General features: G+C 40.3%; 1 protein-coding gene across 1 annotated transcript in view; it reads right to left on the bottom strand.

Moving 5' to 3' along the window:
- The window catches only part of KCTD18 (potassium channel tetramerization domain containing 18), a 290,584-nt gene that overhangs the window by 245,718 nt on the left and 17,786 nt on the right, over positions 1-27,080 (bottom strand). The window contains exons 2-3 of the mRNA XM_044060631.1: positions 16,079-16,248; positions 11,168-11,379 (exon numbers count right to left, since the gene is read on the bottom strand). Coding sequence (XP_043916566.1) covers positions 11,168-11,379; positions 16,079-16,235 — 369 coding nt within the window. The 5' untranslated portion in view covers positions 16,236-16,248. The remainder of the gene's footprint in view (positions 1-11,167; positions 11,380-16,078; positions 16,249-27,080) is intronic.

Genomic DNA, 27,080 nt, shown 5'->3' with positions numbered 1-27,080 from the left:
GGGTACTAGACTGGACTTTATTTCGTCCACAGAATACCCTAGGCATCTTAGCACTGCTATGACATATTCCAGATGCTGTAGAAGATCTTTTTTCTTGAGCCAGAATCAGGCAGTCGTCCAAGTAAGGATAGATTTGGATTCCTTTTAGCCTGAAGTAAGCTATCACTGGAGCCAGAACCTTTGTGAATACTCTGGGCAGTAGATAAGCCAAAGGGCAATGCAGAGAACTGATAATGAGAATTTCCAGCTCGAAAACGCAGATACTTCCTGCAACTTAGTCTTATTGGCACATGAAGGTAAGCTTCCTTGAGATCTAAAGTTACCATCCAGTGATCTTTGCCCAGCAGAGGTAAAAGCTGTTGTAACGCCAACATTTTGAACTTGGGAATGTCCAGATAAGTGTTGAGGATAGATAAATCCAGAATTGGTCTCCACGTGTTCCCCTTCTTTGGTACTAGGAACAGGCGAGAATAAAATCCTAGGCTCCTTTCCACAGGAACTGACTGAATGGCCCCTATTTGGAGCAACAGAGAAATTTGCTTGTGAGCCTCTGTTCTTTGAAGAGGAGGAATGTCTGGCATGCCTTTGAAAGGAGGCAAGGTATGGAAATAAAACCTGTAACCGTGGTGAATAATATCCAGAACCCATCTGTCTTGGGTAATTAAATCCCAATTTTCTTTGAAAAGAGACAGCCTTCCTCCCAAAGGTGCTGCCAGGCAAGAACGCACTGGCAGCTGAAAAGGCAGGTCATTGGGTCTGGACTGACCCCTGCCCTCACCAGAAGTCTGAGCAGGGAAACTCCTGTCCTAGGCCTAAAGTACCCTGAGCTCTGCCCCTACCACGTCTAGACCTACCCCTAGACTGGGAATCATAGGCAGGATAAGTCCATCCCTTAGCAGGCCAATTTCTACTAAACTTGGAGGCTGCACCTGCAAAAATCTTTAACAGTTTGCATAGACTTAGCCTTGTCCTCCATTTTCTTCAAAACTGCTTCCACAGGCGAACCAAACAACACATCAGACTGTAAAGGAGCATCCAAAATCCTTGTCTTAACATGCTCAGCTAAATTCTGATCTCTCAGCCAGGCGTGAAGAACAGAACCAGTGGCAGCCACCCTGGAGGAGGCCTGCACAGCATCAAAACCACACTGCAAGGAATGTTTACCCACCTGTTCAGACACATGAACTAAATCTTGCAACTCTTTACACTCAATACCTTCAGCCAGAGCATCCACCTTAGATTTCAACTGTGAAAGAAGATAATTCTGATATTTTAACATGTGAAACTGACAATTCAACGCCCTCATGGCTAAAGTGGAAGAAGTATACACTTTCTTTCCCCATCTATCCAAAGCCCTCGCCTCTTTATCAGGAGGGACAGGATTTTTAACAACTGAGGCCTTCACACCTTTAGGCCCCTGAGAGACAGTTTCTGGGTCTGTCTGCCCTAGGACTCTTAAAAAGATACTTATGAGCTTCAGGCACCCTATAATACCTATCCGGTTTAACTGGGGCAGGAGGCAAAGAATCAGGATTCAGGGAAGCCTCTGCAAACACATCTTCCACCACATTCAAAACAGGAGGTATAGCTAAAGGCCTATGCTGGGGTAAAAACAAGAATTCCCTAAGCCTTTTCCTGGAATCAGAGAAATCTTGACCTTCCCATTTAAAATGCTCCCTCATGGAATGCAGAGTCTCTGAAAATGAAAAATCCTCAGGAGGAGAAGCAGAAGGAGTAGAATCATCCACATCAGAATCAGAATAAGGAGGGTACTCCTGCAAGTCTTCAGCAAGACCCGAAGCCTCGAGCATTGCTCAAAACTCTCAAACTCAGGTTCCACCCTAGGCCTCTTATCAGGGGGGGCATAGAACCCCTAATCATAGTAATCAAATCCTCTGCCATTTTAAGCATATGTTTCTTAGGCAAAGATCCTGAAGCACTAGGAGAAACCCCACAGAAGCTAAACTTGGCCTGCCCTCAAAGAAGCCTTGGAAACTGAAGGGGAGGCTCTAACCACCTTAGGAAGAGAGGGAAGAACAGCCACCTGAGAAGCCCCCTCAGCCTGGCCTACTTCCTGAGAGGATACATCCTGTAACAGTAAAGTCTCTCCCTGAGACTCCAAAGGGACACCTGGCAAAACCTCCCCACTGAGTTTTCCAAAGAACCGCCTGGGACTGTCGGTTCCTCCACCCTAGGCTTAGCATCCGACGGCATTTTATAGTTACAACGCTTCCCAAACACTAACCTGGCACAGTCTAACCTTCTCTTAATAGTGCGTTTGTTAAATCTAGCACAAGAGCGGCATCCAACAACGCCGTGCTCAGGCCCTAAACAAGGTATACACAAAGTATGGTAATCCCTATGAGGTATCTGTTTCCCACAAGAAATACAGTTATTCACTTTTTCTGACATCCGGTTAAATACTGAGGCAAGAAAAACCAAAATATTCTGCCAACTTTGATTCGGTCTGAAACTCTGACTTCAGAAACTTTCAGAACGCCAACCTGCACAAAATTGCTTCTGCATCGGACCATGCGGCAAAAGACTGAGGATATCAGTCTAATGCGCCCTGACCGACGCCTTTGGTATTCAGGCCGACTGGACAGCGGACTACCCCAATAGTTAGGACTGCAGCAATGTGGAATGAAGAACATCATCAGACAGACAGGAGTAGTTCCACAGTGCTGATGATGGACAAAGAATCACCTGTGAATACACCAAAGCACAATATCCTGTGTAGGCATTATCATGCACCAGACATATAAAATGAAACTGCAGTTTACACATATTAACAGTATAAAAGAGAAATATTTTGATTTGCAAACCTTGTGCAGATGGCTGTGGAAGGGGATTCCTTGATGGTCCTGTAAACCATAAATCAGACTGCTATAATAATTTGGACAGTGACTAAAGGGTGCAGAAGACTTGCATGTAGTTTTACAAAGAAAGATGTCAACATACCTGGGGCAGACTGCATCATGTCGGTTCATCCTTACCCAAACATCAAGTACCAGAAAGTAAGACTGGCCAAAAACTCCTCAGTATCCATGAGAGGCAGTTCACTTAATGACCCCCACATGGGTTGCCTCACCTTCCCATGTCAGATGTAGTTTGGAAACATACATCATGTCAGTGTCACCATCTCATAACTGTGGTCATGGTGACAAACAGCATTAACAGCTGGTACCACATCTTCCCATATATGGTCCCATTAGGCCTGGTCAGTGGTAGCATGCAGGCTAAAGAGCCATCATTTACAAAGGTGGACGGCCTTGTGTAGCACCTCATTCTTTGTATCAGTGAATCTTGGGTTACAGGTCAAATTTTCACCAGAGTCCCAAGTGTGTGTGTGTGTGTGTGTGTGTGTGTGTGTGTGTGTGTGTGTGTGTGTATATGTTTTAACATGTTCTGTAGTTATACAAAAAAGTGGAATTACCAGTCTTGTAATGGGGCAGCCCAGCAAAATCTCTATACCACCAGTCTCCCCCTTGCCAACATACTTGTGTACCTGACAGTTGTATACCTGTACCCACATTCTTCAATGAATGCCAGGGTACAGGAGTTTACTGAGTAAATGTTCCCCACAAAATAATGCTACATCACTGCAAATAATAAATGTGACATTACTGTTTTTTTCAGGGTTAAAAAAGTTTTGTAAATGACATGTAACGTATATATATATATATTTTTTTTTTTTTTTTACGGAAAGTGGTTTCAAAAGCTCAACAGGAATGTGTTGGAACTATGATCACAGCACTTGCTGATGAGTGTGTTTCCCCAATACACAACGCTTCAGACCAATGACAGTTTCACTCTTGCAATTCTCCCTCCCTACACCTTCTCAAAACAAGTACAAGTGGTGAGAAACCAGTTTTTTATGTCAATAAGTTCAAAAGCAGTTAAAGGCAGCCATACTTGACAAAATGGACTTGTAAACAGTAGCACTTACCATATACGAGCAGATCTTTACTTTTCCCTTAACAATTCCTCTGAATTTTAGCAGGTGCAGGTTCCGAACTTGCCAGTTTAAGTATCATCCTATAGCAAGACAACTCTCTCTACTTACCATTGTGCTCATATTATGCAAATTCACCTGGCTGGGCATGAAGATTAGGCTCCCTACTGAAATGTCAGCACTCAAAATGTAAAAAATACAGAAAGAACAGAAGAGTGAACTTCAAAAATATCTCTTCTCCTTAAAACTTTTTCGGGAGGGGGAGGCTAAGCCTTCCCATGCACTCCTTCATGTGGGGAGCAAGCCTTCTACACCCCTCAGACTTATATATACCAATTCCAAGATAGCCATACCTTGGAGAAAAGGGAATATTCTGAGAAATGGTATCTCAGACTTAGTATACGCAAGTCTATTCTTTCAGCCATTCAGTCATCGTATTTTCAGATTCTCTCTAGTGGGTCCCGACATTTCAAATGGTTACCTGAAGAATATGCCAATTATGCTTCTCATTATGGTTTCTGATTTGCTCAACTTGCCCAGTAAACATACCCAGAAAGCAGTCCGTTCAGTCATCCTCAATTCTGCGCACAAGCCTGGGGCCTGGCAGGCAGCACTGCACATGTAAGATCTAGGCCATGCCGCAAGGCAGGGGTGAAATTTTACTTATTACCTTATATAAATGGAGTTGCTGTAGTGTCTCCTTCTTAATGACATACACAGGTATACAGATCTGCCATGTTTCACAACTTAAAGTACCACTGTGAACCACAATGAAATAGTACCTATATCACCCAAAACCACTATCCATCTCGTGAATGAGACTCCCACTGGTGCACAGCACATGGCACACATGAAAAATGTTTTGGATGCTAATTTGCTGCAATTTTGCCCCTGTGATTCTTCAAGGTGAGACACTATGGCCAAGGAAAGAGAGGGTAGTGCTTCTGTTAGGGTGTAGAGGTAATCTACAGAGGAGTTAACATTTTTTCTATACTTCCTCCATCAGGATTACATCCAGAGACTCCTGAAACAGGGCCATCAGGGGTCTCAATATAAGACTTCAGCCTGAAATAGTTTAGCCCAGGCTGTCAGCTATGTCACTGGCATGCCACTCATGAGGGAAGAGCATCGTCATCATTACAGTAACACGAGGCACTGCAATCTTGATCTCCTAGGCTGATGGGAGAATGGAGTGCACCATCTAGGTATTGTGAGTAGCACTTCTCTTAGCTACACAAATAACCTGCCAGTGTATGCCATTCACAGATAATACACAGTGCAGTTTTTTCTCTCCATAGTCCCTGATGACAGTGAGCAGCCAGCAGCGCAGGAGGAGACTGGAACTCCTAAGACAGAGCAAGTATAATTGCTTCAGAATGCACATATTTTAAGATTAATAGAACAGTTTAAGTTTGACAAAGTATATGTTTCACAAATCACCACCACTTCTGTGATAACATCCATGGTGCAAAGGTAACAGTATGACATGTGTGTGTCTGTGTGTGTTTATATATCTTGACTACTTTGAAAAGTGGGTCAAGATTAATCCTAAGGATGTATTTCTACATTGTGATTGCCTGTGGGTTCAATACCCCCATGTGTGTTCTGATCATTTTTTCAGTCAAAGTGTCTGTCTCATTATACCAACTACAGAATTAGATGTGGAAAGAAAGTATAAGCAAAATTTTGGGGTGGGTGGACATTTGTGTCATGGAGAATCTTTGCCAATATAGTTTCCTACTGTCCTTCAGATCCCTTTTGGTTTACCAGGTAGCTCATGTCATTAATCCCTAGCGTTACAGAATGCAGGTGATGATGGCTGTGGGTTCAGGTCCCCCTCTCACTTGTCTATGCTAACAACCATGTTAAACTGGGAAGTGCACCTGTTGTTCATTCAAGGATATTAGGTATAATGTAATCATACAACAAGCTTTATTTTTTTATTTTTATCTTTTTTTTTTTTATTGTAGTTGTATTTCCTCTTTCCCCACCTTCTTTGATGCTATACTGTTGCATACATTTATTTATTTTATTTTGTTTCATCCCATTTATTATACTATTATATGCAGCAGTATCAAGACCTGCACCCACCTTTATCCCTCAGGCAAGGCCTGTCTGACCCCCACGGCTAGCTGCAGCACCACCAACAAAAGCACCCAGCACATCTGGGTTTCCAGCTTGCCACAATCACCCCCACACCTCCTACCCTTACCTGTACCAAATGCTACAGGTAGCCCTGCCAGTGGAGATGGCACACTTGTCACCCATTGGCAGCTGGTAGACATTGTGAAGAAGATAATCGACAGGAGGTTAGATGTCCAAAATGGCCAGATGGAAAACCATGTCTGGCAACTCATTGAGTCGGATCCCAGTACACCACCATCTCTGCCATCTGAGGCAGGGCTCAGTGGTGATGATATACAGGATGACACCCCATCCTCTCCCCCATCCTGGTGCTCCCCTCCCTTTGGCGTCATTACTCATTCTTGTTGGTTCTACTGTCATCCTTCACCACTGCCTCCTCTCGGTTTTCCTGACATCTTTTCCATTGTGTCCCCCCTCCTCTGTGTGTTATCACACATCCTGTCAGTCATGACTGTCATCCCCTGCTATCTTCCCTAACCTTCTTAATTCCTCCTCAACTTACCTTCTCTTTATGCATGACAAATGAGCACCGTTTCCACAAAAAACATTTACCTCACCTTTCCCAGTGCCACCCTGCTCATTTCTTAGTCACTCACTTTATGTTCTACCCTCTACTTGCTTTCCCCTTTCATTTTTGTCCTATACTCCCCATTTACACCTTTTAATCTGGTCAAAAAATTGCTCATACCTCACTCAAAGTAAGAGTTCCATATCCCATTTCCTTTCTATTCTTACTGCACACAACAGGTTGCAAAGAGCACAACCGATCCCTATGAACAACTGCTGAGAGCAGGCACTGCTCATCATATTGCAAAGCTAAGCTTCCACGTTTCTCTCCTCCAACTGACACGTACATCCACTTCATACACCACTTCCAGGGCCCTCCCTGGCACTGGCCACACACGAGCTAAGCAGCTCTACGCAGCACTTCGCACAAATGAAATCTAGTATTACAACTAACTTTTGAGCACTTCTGTTCCATTTGCAAACTATTACACTGCTAACTATGTGGATAATTAATCTAAATTCCCAAAAGTGATGTCCTGAATACCTTTGTTGGATCTCTTATTTTTTTTTCACTCTGCAAGTGTATGACTCACAATTACTGTATGTTGCCCAGACGGCTTTTGCCAGACTTCTGTTGTAGCTTAGCCTGTAAATGAAGTACCTTGGACAATACAAGTAATGAACATTTATAGAACTTTTATTTTGTTCATTGCATTTATATTTGTACTGGAGTTGTATGCCTTTGTCATTTTTATTCTTTAATTCTGCAAGTGTGGGACAAACAGCTACTATGCATTTTCATAAAGGCTTTTGTCAGACTGCTGCTGAATCTCAAGCTGTAAATAAAGTGCACTGGACAATGCAACTAACTATACAAGTCATGATGACTGTGGGTTCAACTGCCATAGGGACTGCATGCAGGCACATCACTGCTAAAGTAGGGAGGTAGCTTCACAACTTTTTGGAATATAGTACAAGTAATGTGGTCAGACTCTGTTGATGATGTACCTTCATTTTGTCACTGTATTTATATCTTTTCTCCCCCAACCATATTTTTTTCTTCAATTACTTGACATTTATATGTAGTAGCATCCAGACAAGAACCCCCAATACAATCCATGCCTTTTGCACCACCACCAATATCACAGCCAGTGGTGTCCCCAGCTGCCACACTCACCTCCACCACAACCCCGACTCCATGCAGCACCACTGCCTTTCCTCTCTGTCTCTGATGCCCCTTTTCCATTGTTTTCTACATTATTGAATGTGCCACCACAACTCCTTGCAGTATAGTCTATGTTATACGTTTCTTAGTGTAGCACTGCTACCTACTTTAACTCTCCTGCGTTCATCTTAATTCCCTTACTACTTACCGCAACTTATCTTCTCTGCATGTGTATATGTTATATATAGCAGAACAACAGACAGTGTTACCACCTCACAGCAAGAGGTTCTCCAGTTTGATTCTCGACTGGGATGCCTTCTGTGCGGAGTCTGCATGTACTCACTGTGTTTACAAGGGTTTCCTCTGGGTGATCCGCTTTCCTCCCACATTCCAAAAACATGCAGTAAGTGGACTGGACACGAACTTGGGCATAGATGTGAGTGTGGGTAAGCATGTGTGGTATGGCAGAACAGCTGTGGCAGGGCTAGCTACCCTGAGGTGTAAACCTTGGCTCTAGACATTTGAAGTGACACCCAACTCCATGTGCAAAAATGGGAAAAGGGGTTGTGGATGGATATACACACACACACACACACACACACACACACACACACACACACACACACACACACAAAAAAGCAATAATCCATGTACTTCCCCTTTTGCACACAGTAAGTGAAAGGCAAACTGACTGTCTAGCTGAACGGTAGGAGTAGTCCTGACTGACAGACTAGCAGAAAAAAAACTGCCAATAACAGTGCATTTGCAAATATCAACAAAGACAGCATCACACAGACACAGACAATTACACCAGCCAAAGAAAAACTACAGATCACCCACTTATCATGACTCAACAACACTAGTAACTCCAAGACAGACTGCCTATCCACTTGGGAGTGGGTATGATAATGCTGATATCACTGTGCAAAGAAAAGCATGCCGATAATAATGCATTCTCGTCTTCTTTTTTTATTAACAAATGACAAAGTACCTTCCAAAACACACACACACACACACACTTCAATGGCAGTCAGCAGTCCATCCAGCTATCTATTTCATCTAGCTGTAATCTGCAACTCAAAGGTAGACTAACCAACTGAAGTTGTACAAGAAAGCTGAATTCCAAGACAGTGGACAGAAAAGTGCCTATAATAATGCACTGTATCTTTTTTTTACCAACAGATGTAAAAACAGAGTAATCAAAGCCTAACAAAAACACACACACAAAGGTCAAACTCAAAATTATGTATTTCAGCTTATCAACAGCAACTAAATAGCAGACTGCCAAACTGCCAAAATGTACAGCAATCCTGATAGGCTGATTAGATAAAACGAACTCTGCCACCAGTAATGTGTTTTCAACTTGAAACACAAAATAACAGAGACAGCAACACATCCCCTCCCACACATACATACAGCAGCAGCCCAAGACAAACAATACCACATATGGTTATGTACCATTCCAGTATCTCAATAGCAAATTGACTCTTCAGCTGTGATGGGCATGGCAAATGACACTAGCTGGAAAGTGGAGAGAAAAGGATGGCCAATGGTAATGCATTTCAATTTGCTTACATTATGTAACAAAGGCATCTCCCTCACACACAAACAGGAACCAGGCACAGTCAATCAGTTCACTTACATAGTTAGGCTTCCTTCCAGAACTTACCTCAAAGGCACAAGACCTGTCCAGACTGGAGTAGTACACCAACTCTGACTGACAAGTTAGATGAAAGAAAAAGTCTATATAATTTTCGCTTGTCGCAAACAATAGTGAAGGCAGTATTAAAACACACGCATCCCAATAAAAATAAGCAAGAATTGTGATGGGCATAGGGGTGGATTTGGCATAATAGTTAAGGTATTCAGCTTTTAGGCAAAAGGTACAAGGTTTGATTCTAACCTCAGGATACTGATTAATGACTCCGTGTTAGTTTGCCCAGCACTCGCCTATGAACCTATGGAACACTTCATCTGTAAATTTTGGCGTATACTGGGACTGGATTTCAAGAACACAGGGAAATGTGTGTAGCAGACAGTATACTTGGGAAGGGATATGGAGTTATCACATTTTACTCAAGTAACAGATGAAAAGTGACAGCTTTACAAAATTTATTAAAAATAACTAATTTTAAAAGGAAGGATGATGTAAGGCTGTTAAAAGCAAAACACTAAATGCCCTGAAAATAATAATTTTTTTAACGTCCTACTGATCTGTGGAGTTTTGTACAGTAATTATATGCTGTGACAGTACTATAATTTGCATAGTACTGTCAGAAAGTAAAAAATAACGTGTTGTTGCCAAATGACTACTAACAAACTGAGTTGCAGACCAGGGAGGATGGAACAGAAAACAGTAATCCTGCCAAGCCAGCCAGGGTTATTTACATAGATGGATTGGGCTACCCTTGTGACGCAGACATCCAGGTCTTCATACACACCACACACTTACATGGATGCCTGCAACAAAACTCCCACATTGTCAGTGCTTAGATACCTTGCTGGATGCTGACATTATGACCAACACAAGAAGGTATTTCCAAAGCAAAATTTCCCTTTCATAACCTTCCTTCCAAGACTGATAAGATGCTATAAGCCCAATCTTGTGCATCTGGCATCCTTGCTCACTAGCTTGGTCTGACCTAGGTCACAAGCACCGGGTCTATATTACTTCACTGAAGAATCGGATCACCGAATGGCATTTCACTGGAAATCACATGCATCGAAACTCCATCTTGTGGGGAGCTGTGCTCCCCACACACCCTGCTAATTATATATACCAACTCAGAGATCGCACTACAGTGGGAAAAGGCAAATTTCCAAATCCCTGCATAATGCAATCTCAGTAAGAACAGTTTGACAAATGGCATGTTCAATATAATGCTGTCCGATATGATGTTCAATTAACCGATTCTTCAATGCAGTGACAGGGTCCCAGAAGAACCACAGTGAAAACAAAAATCCCTAGGGCTGTCAGAAGTGAATATGTATTTTTACTGACACGTCAAAGAAATTATAGTGAATGGAAAATACATTTTATAATCATACACATACTGCGGTGGTGGTGCTGCGGTAGCGTTGTCGCCTCACAGTAAAACGTTGTCCTGTTCGATTCTCAACTAAAGCGTCTTCTGTGTGGCGACATGCGTGAATGGGCGTACCATCGTTGAAGGTTGTACGTCAGGGCTGGCAACTCGGTACGTAAAAATCTTGTGCCAATCATTAGTGGACCGGAGTTCCGCTGTGGCGACCCCTAACCAGGAAAAGCCAAAAGATACAACAACATTTATTAAGCCCACATTCTGGAAAAAAAATCTAACAAGAACAGTATTCATGTTTTACAATAAACTGATTCAGTCAGCATTTTTTTTTAATACGCATGTACAAAGACGCACCTTTCTAAGTTCCATATTTGTTTGTACAGAGTAAGTCTCCATCTCATTGGCCAAGTGGTCAGTCAGATTGTACGGATAAGGAATACCAAAATAATCTGCCTCATCCTGTAAGGCAAGTCGGCTTTCTTCAGTGTCAGGAATCAAAACATTGCCATGTAAGTAATCTAGCAGGTACTTAAACAACTTTCCATCTCGATCTATAAGGCATGCCCCTAAAAAAGAAAAAAAAAGTTAAACCACGAATACCTTACAGTCAGCTCTTACATGCAATAAACTAATATGAATTTGCTGTCAGGCCAGAAATGCAAACAGCATATTTTAAACACCCATAAAACAAAACCACTACAGCCAAAGAACCAGTGATGTAATGACAGAGGTCATCAAGCAGAGCTGTCTTATTGTGATATAAAGTGCATGAATGTTACTTATTGAACTCAAGTTTGAAATGCCTATTTTTGCTTACACTATCTTAAGAAATAAAAATTACTAAACATTCACAGTTTCAAGGATGAAAATTTCCTTTTTCAGGGCAAACACAAGCTTCTTAAAAAATATGATTTTCAGGATTAAAATTCTTGCCAAAACTTTTGACAATACTGCATCCGTTGTAATAAGCCTTGCCCAATGCTGAATGTTGCCTTGCACTGCAACAAAGCAGTAGATGAAGAAGTGTGGTCAACAAAATAAGACTGCATGAGGTGGTAAGGCACTGAAGAGGTGTGGTCAATAAGATGAGACGGTATGAAGTGGTTAGGCTCTGTAAAAGTATGGTCCGTAAAATGAGATGTTGATGGTATGAGGCAATTAAGCAGAAAACAGTGTAGCATATAGTACATGGAAAATGGCAGTATTCTGTTGGTATTACAGCAATGAACTAGAAGGGTTGGGAGGGTGGCCTAATGGTTAAGATGTCTGCCTTATAAATACAAGGTGCAGGGTTTGAGTCTCACAAGGGATAATTGGCAAGGCTTACAATGGCTTGCAAGGGAAGTTAGCCTAGTACTAACCTATGAACCTATGTAAAGTAATGAAAACCAAGAGAAATATAGAGAATGTGAATGCTTAGCTCTCCTGCTGAGTGTCAATATATGGGTGAAAGTACAGTTGTGTAAGCTGAAATTACGATAAGAATAAATATTTGAATGATCACTGCTGTAGTAGCCTTAGCTATGGGTTACATCCTGCCAAGGATATAACAGCAGGCCAGCTTCCAAAGATCCAGGGCACCTTCCACATGCCCAAACTGTCAAGCAGCTCAAGCTGAGCTGACTAAAAGACAAGCTTAGTCACAAAGCGCTTCAGAGCTTTCTAGCAAGCAGAAGCGCTTCAGAGCTTTCTAGCAAGCAGAAACAGGGAGACAGAGACATGAATGAACAATACTAGAAACAACAAAAAATAAATAACCACATAAAAAAAACACATCAACAAATATGGGAGTTGGAGGGAGCAGCTACTGCAGCTATAATCATTCAAACATATTCTGTTAAATTCAACTTACACAACTGTACTACGCTCATTATATTGACCACTGCTACAGCAGCCTTAGCTACATGGGTAGATTCCTATAGCTAACTACATTTGGGAGGTGGAAGGAGAAGAGTCCAGAGATTGAATCAAGCTTAAAGTGCTTTGTAAAAGTATGTGCAGAAGACTTAGTAGCAGCTTATAGGATACTTCCAAAATCCAACCCTGTCCAAAAAGCCATAGAGGAAGCCAAGGCCCTGATAGAGTGGGCCTTGACCCTGCCTAAATAGTTCTGTTATGGTGAGTATTGTGACAATGTGAGTAAGGCAGTGCATGTGCAACATATGCCAACATTGCTAGCTGGAGTTTTGTAAAGAATTATATGTCATTTGTATATCAAGCTGATTTGTACAGATGCTTATGTTGAAAAACGTTATTTGTAAAGCTGCTTCTGTTAAAATGTACCAAAAGTGGGTACTGCTGGACAAAAAAAACAATACAGTCTGACATACCGGTGAATTTCAACTGCTGAAATTAATATATTGTAATAGAGGATACTGGAAGAGAACAGGTTAATCTCAGTCCAGCTAACTTTGAAAAATAGTCTGAAATTAAATTACCTGGTTTAGGCCATAAAGACTGTATCTTGGAGTTCTGACTGCAGCCAGAGACAAAATGTCTATGAAAACCAGGACTAGGAATCCTACTGTATTGTCTTTAGGGGGTCAACTAATTGCTACTCTGGTAAGGTGGAAGTTTTTGAAATGGTTTTACAGTTTCCAGATGCTATAACACATCTTAGCAAAACTCCACGTGTGTGTATTATGACACATATGTGCTAGATTCTGGTTCAGGTCAGTAGTGTGGGAACCAGAGTCAGATGACCAGATGTATGCGATGTCATTCTGTAATCCACCACTGAAATGATGTTTTAATACTAGATGAGAGAGAAGTCTCAGGGCAGTCTGTTTGTGAAACCTGACAAAGAAGGATCACTCACCCACTTCATCTTGCCTTGCTCTAGTAATGAACTAGGGGACAGTAATTCTTTAGATCAGTCAGGAAAATATACTGAAATTAGTTAAGTATTGTTTTTCTGTATCTACGTGAACCTTTCCATGTCTGTTATTTTTAATATTTCCTGTCATCCAGACTCTGGTGTTTATTGTAAATAAATATTCAGTATTTTCATGTTCTTTTTATTATTAAACATATTTAAACTTTTCATTGTGGCTGGTCTTTTAGAGAATATTGTAATCGTCGAGAGTACTTATATTTATTTGGTGACACTGTGGCCACTCCTGAAAGCCTTGCTGCATTGGTCAAACACCAACATTTGTATAAGTGTTCATTTTACTAAGTATAATTGGACACCGTTGTAAAAGACTTAAGAGTAGCTGGCTTTGGAGTGTTCTGGTCGCAGTATCTACCTTATAGTCTGGGCTGAGGGGGTGTAGCTGACAAACCTGTGCCAGCCTTTCCTAGGAGTGTGTATGTGAAAATCAAATCTCAAAGTGTGTGCGTGTCAGCTACTTGGAGCAGGGGCAAAGAGCACTGGTTTCACATAGAGTGTGGTAGAGGACATGGCTTGGAACACTCAGCTGAGGACCATCTCTACAGCTGTGTCAGTGGACAGTCTTATTTGGGGCCTGGAGGGGGGGGGGCCCAACCCCAGGACTGAGTGTGCTCCCTGTGTGCTCTTAGGGAAAAATGTGTTTGGTGCAGACAGCTGCTTCTGGAAATACTGTATATATCACTTTTCGTAACAAGTGAACACCCTCTCCAGTGACAGTAATGAGGATTGAGGCTCCTTGATTAGTGGCCCAGAGGAGGGAAGTCACATACTGGAGGCAGCAGTGGGATACTAATTGAACTTCATTACCCTGTAGGCAGTTGTCACTGAAGGTGTGTGTACTCTCAGCAGCTACAAGGTAAAACATACAGAGTTTCATTTTCATAACAGTTTTTGTTAGTTTAGTTTAGTCAGGGAAAGCATGCAAACATGTCAGCAGAGGATTATGGCAAGCTGACAAAAAAACTAGTTGGCCAAGGTGTGCAAAGCCAAAGGACGGGTACATGCCAACCTGACTAAAGAGGAAATAAATTATTTCAGCCTTAGTCGCAGCTGTAGCCCAGACCAGCAACGAGGAGGATAACCAGTCTGGTGATGGGGATGTGCAGCCCTCAGAAACTGGACAGTTAACCTTTTTCTCAGAGGATTTAAAAGTCCATCTAGAGTTAAAGAAACTTGAACCCGAGGCCAAATATTTGGAGTTAGAATCAGCAGACAGACTGCAGTGTTTGGAGACTGAAGAAAATGTGTGTTTTTAAGGATATCCCTGCAGATGTCTTGACAGGGAATGGTTCTGGTAATGCAGTACCTTGTGTGCATACAGTGACACAGTCAGGCTTGGTGGCCTGGGGAGAACTAGACAGACGGAACCCCTAAAGCCAGGACTGGTGATGTGGCTAAGTCAGGGAGGGAGCTACCATGCAGCAGTGAGCCCAAAGATGAGCCACAGCTGCTGATAGGTACTGATGTTCCCTTGGGCAGGATGACTGCAAGGTCAGAAGTGAATGGTAGCACCCAGGCTGACAGTGAGGCACCGCTGTCAGAAGACATCAGATGTCCTGTGGAAAAGGAGCTGGAAAAAGTCATAGAGATAGAGTTGAGACAGCGTCATCAGTCCCTACATTACAAGGCTTGATGGAGGTAGCTAGGGAGGCATCTGATTCTCAAGGAAAAGGGGAGTCTGTATACTGGTGTAGATGTAGAAAAATCCAGACCTCGGGCGGATTGCATTCTCTGTGTGCTCTTAAGGGAAATTGTGCTTAATGCAGGGAAGCCTGCATCTAGAAATACTGAGTGCATCCATTTGTATTACAAGTGAACATCCCTCTCCAGTGTCAGTGGTGAGGATTCAGGCTCCTTGATTACTGGTCCAGTGTGCAGACATCACAAACAGAATATCATATCCACCAGTTCTTGGTCCAAGTCAATAAAAAAGCCATTAGTCTTCACAACGCTATAGCAAGCCCACAACTTCTCCCATTCTTCTACACTACCACATAAAAATCATGTTGGTAAGGCGAACATTCTTATTTAATGAATGTAGACCCAAACACAGGTTACGAAGAAAATATGTAGATGAATTAAACACACACAGACACTTTTAACGTTATTCCAGTTTTCTGCACCCTGGTAACTGGTAAAGAGTGTTTTGCAATGTCCCAATTTAGCTATGCTACAGTTTCTTCCACTTTCTGTAGTACTAGCTCCTTTAGTTATTAGTATTTTCTTAGTTACTTGCACTTTACATTCTCCGAGTTAATTCTACAGAAAGTACTTTAATGCAAGCAAAACTTCAGTCATGTTTCATGTTATCTGTAAGCAGATTAATTTGCAACAAATTTGTGTATTGTGCCACTATTGAGTAACTGACTTACCTGACTCATCACGCTTCAGTGGAAAACGCCCACTGAACATTGCAGCAAGCATGGAATCCTTAAATCGACAAAGAGATTCCTTCCTAGCTGTGTAGATACAGCCTCCGACATTCAGTCGAAGTATATCTTCTACTTCCATGGCCTCTTTTTCTTCCATTATTTTAATACAACTAAAATGAAAACAAGAAATATAAAGGATACTTCCAGCACTGAAAAATGCCACTAACCACTACACAGAAGACAGCTCTCAAACTAGCATTTGTGGCTATATTTTTTTTCTCTCTGTATATACATGCCTGCATCTCCAAAACTGAAATTTTCTCGTGAAATTTCTAGGAAATATCACTGGCTCCTACTAGCAAAACACCAAATTAATCTTACACTTCAGATTGAAAAAAATCATTTTAATGCAATTTTAAGTACAACACATAATATGAATAAAAACAACAGAGACATTCTGATTAAGACTGAAATCACAACAATGCTACTACATATTTCTGTTTTGACAGCATTTACATTTGTTACTCTACAAAGAGCTGAAAGCTAACTTTTTCATTCATGTGGCTGCTGGGAAATCATTTGAAATACTCACAATTCCCAGACTATTTCATAATCCTCATCTATAGAATGCACTTGGGTTGGTGACTCCAAGTACAATGATATAAACACAACTTTATTTTTTTTTAACTCATACAAATGTATTAAATTTCATGTTAAGATACATAAAATGGTAGAAAATCTTACATGCATGTGAAACAGAATATTAAACACAAATATTTCAAATAGTCCATATGTATGCTACAAAAACTCAATAATATCAATGTGAATGTCTCAACCATAAAGAGTAAAAGTTAAAGCATTCCACAGTCTGCAAAGTGTGTCTTCACAACAACAAAGGAAAAACAAATCATCTATATAATCCTATTGTACAGTATTATGTCATCAGTTTGTTAGTGTCATTATCATAGTTTTCTAACAAAATACTTAATTTATTGCCATTCTACAATTCACCACAGTACTTTTAGAGTTTATTTGAAATGTACTGTTTTTACGCAGCTATCTTCATGTAATGTACTTTACTACATACAGGTCTAAACTGGATAAGGAGGAATCATACCTACTGAGGATAAATAAATACAGACTTCCACTTATGGTGTAATAATATATCAGTGAAAACATACTTCAAGCGCAAAGTGCAAGCTTAGGCCGAGAATGAAATCATATACTGGAAACTAGCTCTCCAGACTGTGACAGTGAAATACTTTGGAAACCCTACCTTCTATCTATCGGAAGTTTAGTGCAGCACAGTGCTGTCATCAGAAAGTTCCCTTCAGCATATGCAGTTCTAATGATACCATGTGCGCAGTCAGAAAAATGCTGCATTGTCTAGTGAAATATATACCATTTTTAATTGTGCTTAACTGTGATGCAATGACGACTTCATTTCTCAACCTGCTGCGACACAGCAAGGCATGTGCAGAAGTCAAACATGCACCCCTACTGGAAACCAAGCACCAGACTATGACACAGACATGCATGTGAAACTCTACAACTAGTACATCTGTATAAAATGCTGCATCAGTATTCCTTTACAATTTCTTTAAATGCTTTCAGACAATGACAACATGATGTTCAGTTACAAAATAAGTTTAAGACTGATCATCTACCCTTAGGAATGTCACTGTAGCTCACTGCTGAAGATGAGGTCAGTAACTATCCCCTCAGCATATTTATGGCATTTTGATTGTGTCACATTCGCAGTCACAACAATGACGCACTACATAGTACAAACACAGGATTTTAATTTTTGACTTAATAAAAACTCAGCAAGGATATATTCTGGACAGGTGCTGCACAACAGGATCTGAAACTGCAAACCTACCTTAAACATAAACCAAGCATAATGCACTACACCAAACTCAGATGGTAAAATGACTTCATGTCTATACTCAACGCAATACTGAACACTTTTTGACAACTACTGATAAAACTTTCACATAATTATCCCACCACGAAGAGTTGTTTGTCTTTCGGCTTTTCCCGGTTAGGGGTCACCGCAGCGGAACTCCGGTCCGCTAATGATTGGCAGCTGGTTTTTATGGTGTTGAGTTGCCAGCCCCACGCCCAACCTTCAACGAAGGCACACCCATTCAACGCATTTCTTTCGAACGCCCATTCGACTGCGGGGAGGACATGCAGACTCCACACAGAAGGCACTCCCAACCCAAACCGAGAATTGAACTGGAGAACCTCTTGCTGTGAGGCAACAACACTACCGCTGCACCACCACGGAAGTACTGGTATACAATATAATCTTTATTTCCTCATCATAGAAAATGTATAATATAGAGTTGTTACAGACCACAGTTAATTCAAGGGGAGAACAAGAAACATATACATTTCACAAATGTCAAACAAGAACTACATTTATTATTCCATCAGTGGTAAAACTGAAGAATAGGCTGTCTCAAAAATTAGACCGAGTAACTTTATCAAGCAAGCAAAGCAGTTATTAGATGCATGGATGGGACCTTTACTTTGCTGAATTACATTGAAGTCTGAATTTTGACTGGCTCCTGGACTATAATCAGTTAAACTATGAATTATACAGGCCATCAGCTGTGAAGTTGAAGGCATTAATATAATCAAGCTGGGCAATTACATTAACACAAACCAAGTAAATAACACAGAGGCTAAGTTTCCAAACATCATCTTTTTCATAACATTTATTACTGGACTAGTGTTTTCACTGAAAACATTATAGTTGCTTTCCAGTAAGCCTTTATAAAAGATCTATTTCACTTGATTGACAAATTACACTGTTGAAATCCAAATGGGTGAGGCCACATGATCAGCAATTCAGTTTGTCAATCAATGGAAACAAGACAAACACCACCAGCAAACAAGACAAAAACCCCTGTACCCCCTACACCCTCTACTAATTATATATACCTAATCAGAGAGATTGCACTACAGTTGTAGGGAAAAATGTACATTCTCTGATCCCCAGTGTACTGAAATCTCAGTCAGAACTGACGAACTTCATTGCTGATCATGTAGTTTCTACAATGTTGTTCGATCAACTGAAATAGATCCTTTATAACCTGTGTTGACCATAACCCTCTAAAAGAATTTTGATAAAATCTTGGCCTCCCTTCAAAAATAAGGAGAAAATTAAGGCTGTAGGAGCATGTGGGGAATACTATAAAAAGAAATGACAATCATAAAGCAGGAAAGAATTTCTAGAGATCATACAGACCAAATAAGTGGTTATACAGCTACTATTCTGGGATAAATCTGCACTTCCATTTGACATAATAGCAAAGTTATGGATATACAATCAGATTTTGTTCAGAAGTGGGGTACTCTGATGTCTTATGGGTTTAATGTTGGATGTAATTTAACATATTTGGTCATTTAACTGCATGCTACTGACTGGCTTATCCAAATAAATTATTTTATAAAAATGTGAGTTTACTGTATTTACATTTTACTCCACAGAAGACTATACTGAAGCACCTGCAATAAGTTCATTTTAAATTATTTTTTTTTCAGAACATGGTGAAGTAGTTTCCTGATACATCAACTCCCCTTTGAGAGTTCATAATAAAACTTTCAGAGAACTGTAACCTGACACTCTGGTGCAAATAGACCCAAGCCTGCAATTCTACCCTTATGGATCCATATTCACCTCAATGCTCATGTGGTTTAGTGCATTATATACACTTGCACTGATATAAATGCTGCCTTGTCAGGTGAAATAGGCTTCTTTACATTTCTGATATAATAATTCAGTGAGTATATATTCTGGACATATGCTACATTATATACCCTGTAAAGAAATCTTATAGCCATCTAAAATGGAAATGGAGTACACTGCATTATGCCAAACTGTAATAATGCACTACCACTGAAAGCCTACATTTGGCACCTATGTATAAAAGCCATATGCCAGTCTCTGTTTGAATTCTTAGAAAATGTTTCAAAGAAGTAAAGCAGGATACTTGTATAAAATGCAACTTTGACCAGCATTCTATATCTATGGAATTCAGTACAGTTTAACAATGGATATGGTTGTTGCATTCTGCTCCATATCTCTCAACTGTACAGATTTTCGCAGAATGTCCAGATTTTTGTCTTTTATTTTTGGTCTGTTTCTCACTGGCAAATTAAGTGCTGAAGTCAGAAAATAATAACAGACATTTGACTTTCAGACTTTATGCCCTTCAGAAAATCCATGTTAATGCAAAACCTGTTATTCTACCAACTTTCTAAGTTTGTAAGAGCAATACTTAAAAAAAGTATCCCTATTGTTGGACCTTTGTGCCCCATTATTTATGGCTTTGTCTAGATTTCTTGCTGTAATTTGGGGTTTGGATGGTGGCCTCATGGTTAAGGTGTTTGCCTTGTAAACACAAGGTGCAGGGTTTGAGTCCCACAAGGGATAATTGGCTAGGCTTATAATGGCTCGCAAGGGCAGTTAGCTTAGTACTAATCTATGAACCTAAGAGGTTGAGAGGTTATGTTCAGCTACTTTTAAATCATGCAGCTTTGGTCATACCAAGTATGCAGTCAAACTGTTCTTTGGATAAGCATATACAATCTTACTTCTGATACGATGACATGCCTGTATTCTCGCAACACTGTGATGAAATGAAACACCCACACCTAATGCAAACAAGAAGCATAATGCAACTTAGCAACTTGACATTTTCAAATGGCCCTGGAGACCTAGAGTGAAACCCATAAGTACTGGCTTCTGAAACAGTCTTACAATAAATCTGGACTTAAATTATGCTTTTAGATGCAGATGTGATGAAACAGCTGCAGGCTGAATTTCTGCCAGTCAAGTCAAAATTTCCAATAATTGATAATTTCCCTTTTTTTCTGTTAATGTTTTACATGTTAGAAAACATATTTTTCAGGGATAGGAAAATAAAAATGTTAGCCATTATAAAAGCAAAACATACTTGTAGTATTTGAGCAAAAAGTAAAATTGTGCATGTTTGCTGTCAACTAAATCTAAAAATATTTGCACTGGGAAACTTCAAAATTAAAAAACAGCAACTTGGGTCTTCCCAGAAAAGAGGCCACTGACCTGGTAAAATTAGCCTGATCAACAAAGTACAAATAACAACTCAAAAGTCAACATTGCTGGAGTCTTCAGGATTCATGATCATCAGAATGCTTTTTGTTTGATAAGAAAACACACATACATACATATATATATATATATATACACACACACACACACACACACACACACACACACACACACACACACACACAGCTTTCAGCAAACCACATATCAAACCTTTTTGGAAAGGGGGCAAGCTCCTCTGCACCTCCTGTGGGGGGGTGACACCCCATACCCTTCCTAACTACATCACACAACAGTGCAGAAAAGGACAACTCCAAATGTTTGTTAAAAATGGCTTTCAACCATAATTCCTCTCATTCTTGTCAATCGGACAAACTGCATTCAAAATCTCTTCATGTTCTCTAGTCTTCACTAAACTTATAAAATATAATATACACTAACTTCAGCTACTCTCACATAAAAACTATCCCAGTACAATGTGCCACTGCTGACAAGGTACATATAATTTGACTAAAGTCACATCAATTATCCACAAATATCTACTGTGGTGGCACAGAATTCCCTCTCCATACATGCAGGTGCATACCTGAACCCCACCCCCCACATACACACAGCCACTAACAAGCAAGATCACCAACTGCAATCAGGTGACAGCAAGTGGTCAGCCTGTAGCAGGAAAGACACTAGTCTTGAGCAGTATCTTTCAAGAATAATGCTAAACTTCAAAGATAACGATTTTAATATCTGGCTGTTTAACTGGTGTCACTCCATTGGAATCTAATACATGTCAGCATGGGGGAGTGAAGGCTGACATACATACCTGTTTTTTCAAGGAAAGCCCACAGCTCTCTCTAACTCGCCTTCTGAATACTGGCTATGAATATGTTGTTTTATCTCTTTTTAGACTGAATCCATCTCCTGGACATACCGACATAGTAAATTCCAATTCTATTTACCTTAAACTGGCACTACTTAAAGCAAGAAGCATTAACCACATGATGTACGCGCTCAGTTTATTTAACATTTATTTATTTTACATTTATTGACCGGGAAATTCCGACTGGATACATGTACATTTTCAGCGGAGGCCCGGGGAGAAAAGCTCCATCTCACATATGAATAACATTGTACAGTAAGTATATCTTGGTATAGAGTGCTAACTAGATAACATACAAAATATTGTAATAAAAGCTCCAGTCATACAGATAATAAACAGGGTAGTCATAACTCTGTATATAATACATAGGTAACAGATAATAACAATTCTAATAGGCATTAAAAGACTAACAAGGTTATACAGCATTAGGAAAAGTTATAGTTAGTCCACTAACAGGGAAAGGTATGGAAAAGTGAGAATTAATGTAGGATATCCCCTGATTAACTTTGACCTACTAATAGATGCATGGTAGTGTACAAGTAGGGGAAAAAAAAGATAAGAAATATATGAGCGAGAAGGATGGGTGGGAGTGTAGAAATAGAAAGCATGGTGAGGTGAAAAGTCATGTGTTACATGTACTTCTATTAGAGAGAGGAGAGATAAGTTCTTGACTGAGTAGTTAAGAGAGTTAGTCAGGGTTGGTACATGGAAATAGCCAGTGTGCGGTGAGATGCTGTTTGAGGTTTTTTTTTTTAATAGAGAGTGCGAGGTTATTTGTGCGAGGTCAGCTGGAAGAGAGTTCCAGACTTTGCCCACAAAGTTAGAAAAGAGGGAGTCATCGGCTGAGTTATTAGGTTTGTGTGTTTGAACAAGCAGTTTGTTTGAAGAGAGAAGTGGCCTGGGGTTACAATAGGTGTTGAGATTTTTTTTAGACCAGGGGTGTTTTCAGTGTGGTTGAGGCCATTATGCGTTGCTATAAGTTGATTATAATGAAGTAAACTGGGAGGTTCTAGTCACCCTAGAAGTTTGAGGTTTTGGCGATGATGTGTCCGATGTTTCGATCCTGTGGCAAATCTGGCAATATGGTTATAACAGTGGAGTTTACCAAGTACTGATTTATTCACGTTAATTAGGTGAGGCGTACAGGGGGTGTAGAGAGTAGGTGTGTGCGAGCAATTTCAGACCTAGCTAATGGGGTAAGGAATGGTTTATTTCTGTATAGAGAACCAAGTTTTTTGTTAATTGTTTTGATAGTTTGATTGGCATGCATATCAAATTTGAGGTTATTATCACCTATTACCCCCAAGAGTTTTGTATGGGTATCTGTAAAACAATGGTACCATTGTTGGAAGTTATTATAAAGGTGAAAGGAGTGGACATACCAGTAGGGGAGAAGAGCAGTAGTTTGGTTTTATTAGGGTTCAAAATCAGACAGTTATTATAGAGCCAGTTTTCTACTATGTTGAATGTTTGTTGGGTTAAGGACAGATCTGCTGGCGAGGAGGCAAAGCAGATCAGAGTAGAATTGTCGGCGTACTGAATACAAGTTGTGTCTGGGATGGCAGAATGAAGGTTACTGATAAAGACAGAGAATTAAAGGGGTCCAGGAATACAGCCTTGTGGGACTCCAAGAGAGAGGTAGTAGAGTGGATAGTTTGCCCTGCCATTGGACTGCTTGTTGTCTACTGCTCAGGTAAGACTGGAACCACTGAATAGCATTCCTAAGTGGACAGACTTTGGAGAAGTAGCTGGTGGTTAACCATATCAAAGGCTTTGGAGAAGTCAAGAAAAAGGGCCGAGGATAGCGTGTTGTTATTTCTGTTAAGGTTGATGGTATTGGTAAAGGAGGGCAGAGGTGGTGCTGTGATGTGGTGTAAAGCCATGTTGTGTGTCAGCCCAGAGACTGTTCTGAATGAGGAATTGCAGAAGTTGTTTATGAATGCACTTTCCCATAATTTTAGCCTGGGGTGATAGGATGGCTATAGGTCTACAATTTGACATTTCTGTGGAACTACCACTTTTGAAGTGGAATAACATGGGCTGTTTTCCAGATGGTGGGAATAGTCTTTTCAGTAATGGTTCTGTTAATTAAGATGGAGATGGGGTATGCTATAAAATCTGCATCTTATTGTAGGTATTCTGCGGGGAGGAGGTCTGCAGATAGGGTGGTTTGCTTTAGCTTGTTAATAAGGGGCCTAATGAGTGAGGCTGGAACTGGTTGCAAGCTAATGGGAGTTGCATAGTAGACATATTAATGAGGCTGTTAGAGCCCATGGGTGATAGTTGACTAGCAAGGGACTGGTTAGTTTCAGTGAAATAATTATTAACAAAGTGTTAGCAATCTTGTCTGGGGATTTTTCTGTGGCTGTGGAGGGGGTTGCAGTGGTTATTTTCCCTGGAATGAGAAGTCTATTTACACCTGCCCAGAACTTCTGAGGTTTAATTTGGTGTTTTTGTTGAAGATTATGGTAGTAGTTTTGTCTAGTAGTATAGTTTTTTTGTGTCATTTCTAAGATGACGATATCTGAGCTGGTCTGAAGGGGCTTGTTGTTGTTCTCCAGATAGTCCAGGCTTTATTTCTGGTTTTAATTTTTAATTTGGTATCCTCAGTGAGCCATGAGGCAATTCTTGTTTTAGTTTGAATAGTGCGAGCAGGGGCATGGGATTCAAGGTTGCTAAGAAATTTAGTGTTAAAGTATTTGACAACTTCATCTAATGGCATGTGTTTTAGTTTGACCAGTTGCATAGTTTAAGTTCATTTTGGAAGCTGATAGGGTTAAAGTTTTTGTTGTTCCTTTTGTTGTTCCTAATTGTCCTAACAGTGGCCCGGCAGGAGTTACTGGTATTGTTATTAATAATATAGGTTAGTAAGTGATCGCTTAGGTCATCGAGGAGAGTCTCTATTTTATATGTATTAGGATGACTGTTGATAAGAATCCAGTCTAGTGTGCTTTCTTTGTTGGATGATTTACTAATCCTGGTGGGAGAGGATATAGTTTGTGTGACCCATATAGATTAATATGGGAGGTAGAGGAAGTAGAGAAGTACATGTTCCAATCTATACTGAAGTCACCGAGTACAATGGTTTCTTGAGGGTTTGTGTTAGACAGCCAGTAAAGAAATTCTAGGGTGTTTGTATTGTTACCTGGGGAAATATAGACACATACCATGTTTATTGTTTTGTTTTTATTAATTTGCAGTTTAGTGACCAAAATCTCTGCGTTATTAAATGGGGTGGATGTAGGGAATCCCCGGTGACAATAAGAGCATTTTTATAGAGTACCGTCACCCCTGTACTGTCACCCCCCTTTGGTAGTTGGTTTTAGCCCCTTTGGTAGTTGGTTTTAGCCAGATTTCTGTGAGACAGAATATGTTAGGAGAATAGGTGGCTAAAAGGGTATGTAAGTTATGTACTTTATTATTTATGCTTCTTATGTTTAGGTGGAGGGCCAGAAATGATTTTGGAGGTTTATTAAGTGGTTGACAGGTAGTAGGATTGATAGAGTGAGAGTTGTTGTTGCTAGGTGTTGATAGACCTGGATTTGGGAGGATAGTACCAGCTCTTATTAGACTGAGGTCCAGACGTACTATAATGTTTAGAAATTTACATATTAATTTTTGGAACTGTTTAGTTCTAGTAGTTTTGTGCCGAATGGGGTGATTGATTACAGGGGGTGAGGGAGTGTTTGTGAGAGGGAGCATTAAGTGATCTTCTGTATTAGCGTTTACTAAGGAGGAGGTTTTGCATTTTGGATAGTGGAAACCTAAGTATTCCTGGTTTTCATAGATGGTGAGGAGGTAGAAAACAAATAAGGACAAGAGAGAAAATATAGGCATTTTGTTTTGTAATACTGATAAAAGTAAACGAGACATTTTAAGGAGTACATTTTTGTGTAGTGTATTGTTGGAGAGAGGTTGGGTTAGATTAAAAAAATGGAGGAATCCTTTTGTGATGTGTAAGTTAATGCATGGCTGGATAGGGTGTGGCTTTAGGAGAATAAATTTAGTAGTGCAGGGGGTGGGTGGGAATAGGGGGCAGGGGAGAGGGGCTAAACCAGAGCACAAACTTTCCAAACCCCAACGAATACACCCAAAGCATTTTACTGCAAAAAATGCAGTTTATTAGATGTGAATACACCACAAGTATTTTAGTGCAAAAATGCAGTCTATTTGATGTATTCACCAGATTTTTCCTTATCCTAGAGGCTGTTTTTTCCTGTACTCTAGATTGTAAACCAAATTATCCCTAGGAGTGCTGGTAAACCTATAGAGCTAGGAGGCAGACTACCATGCTGTGGACCCAGTACGCTATGTCTTTATTTAAAATAAACAAAATAAAAGTTTATCTTTTTAACCTTGGTAGCCAATATATTTTAGAGAGCCAGGAATATCTTTGTATGTGAGCAGTTCCTTCTAGCATAGCAAGCCTTTCACAGTTGTAGCCAGGGGGGGAGCAGAGGCAGAACCTGAATAAGGGATACATTAGTTAGCTGAAATTCCCATTACAGTGACTTCTACCATTCACAGAACACAACAAACTATGCGATCTTTTAGCAAACCCAGTCTGTCACACGTACATCACAGTATATGACTCAGTAGGATGCAGTAGTTATGCTAAATGGAGTAATCAACAACTAACAGTCACAAGTATGTGATCCTGGATACAACGACCTGAAAACAGCATTTTGCATAACCTACACACTATTCTTGGTTCCTCTATTATAGTTTCATAACCACATCTCCCTTAGTAATTACAGTCTCCTACAATAATTCATTAATACTATCACCAGTAATAATTTCAGGATTCTAGTGTTAACTAGTAGCAAATGGCTGTCGCATATGTTTTCATCAAAGATAATTCCCGAATAGCAGAAATTACAAGCAGGCTGGCTGTTTGTTCAGTCCTACAGCATTCCTACTAATATAGCTATCTTGGCAGCATAAATCAGCATTAAAATGTTAACAGAATGCAGTCACAAGTACGTTTAAACAGAAAATTGTAGTTTTAAAACAGCATTCGTAAC

Source organism: Protopterus annectens, chromosome 2.part0 (assembly GCF_019279795.1).
Source record: "Protopterus annectens isolate FY-2018-M chromosome 2.part0, PAN1.0, whole genome shotgun sequence".
Classification (NCBI taxonomy): Eukaryota; Metazoa; Chordata; order Ceratodontiformes; family Protopteridae; genus Protopterus; species Protopterus annectens.
The sequence above is the reverse complement of the archived record's forward strand: the minus strand, read 5'-3'. Positions and strand labels throughout refer to the sequence as shown.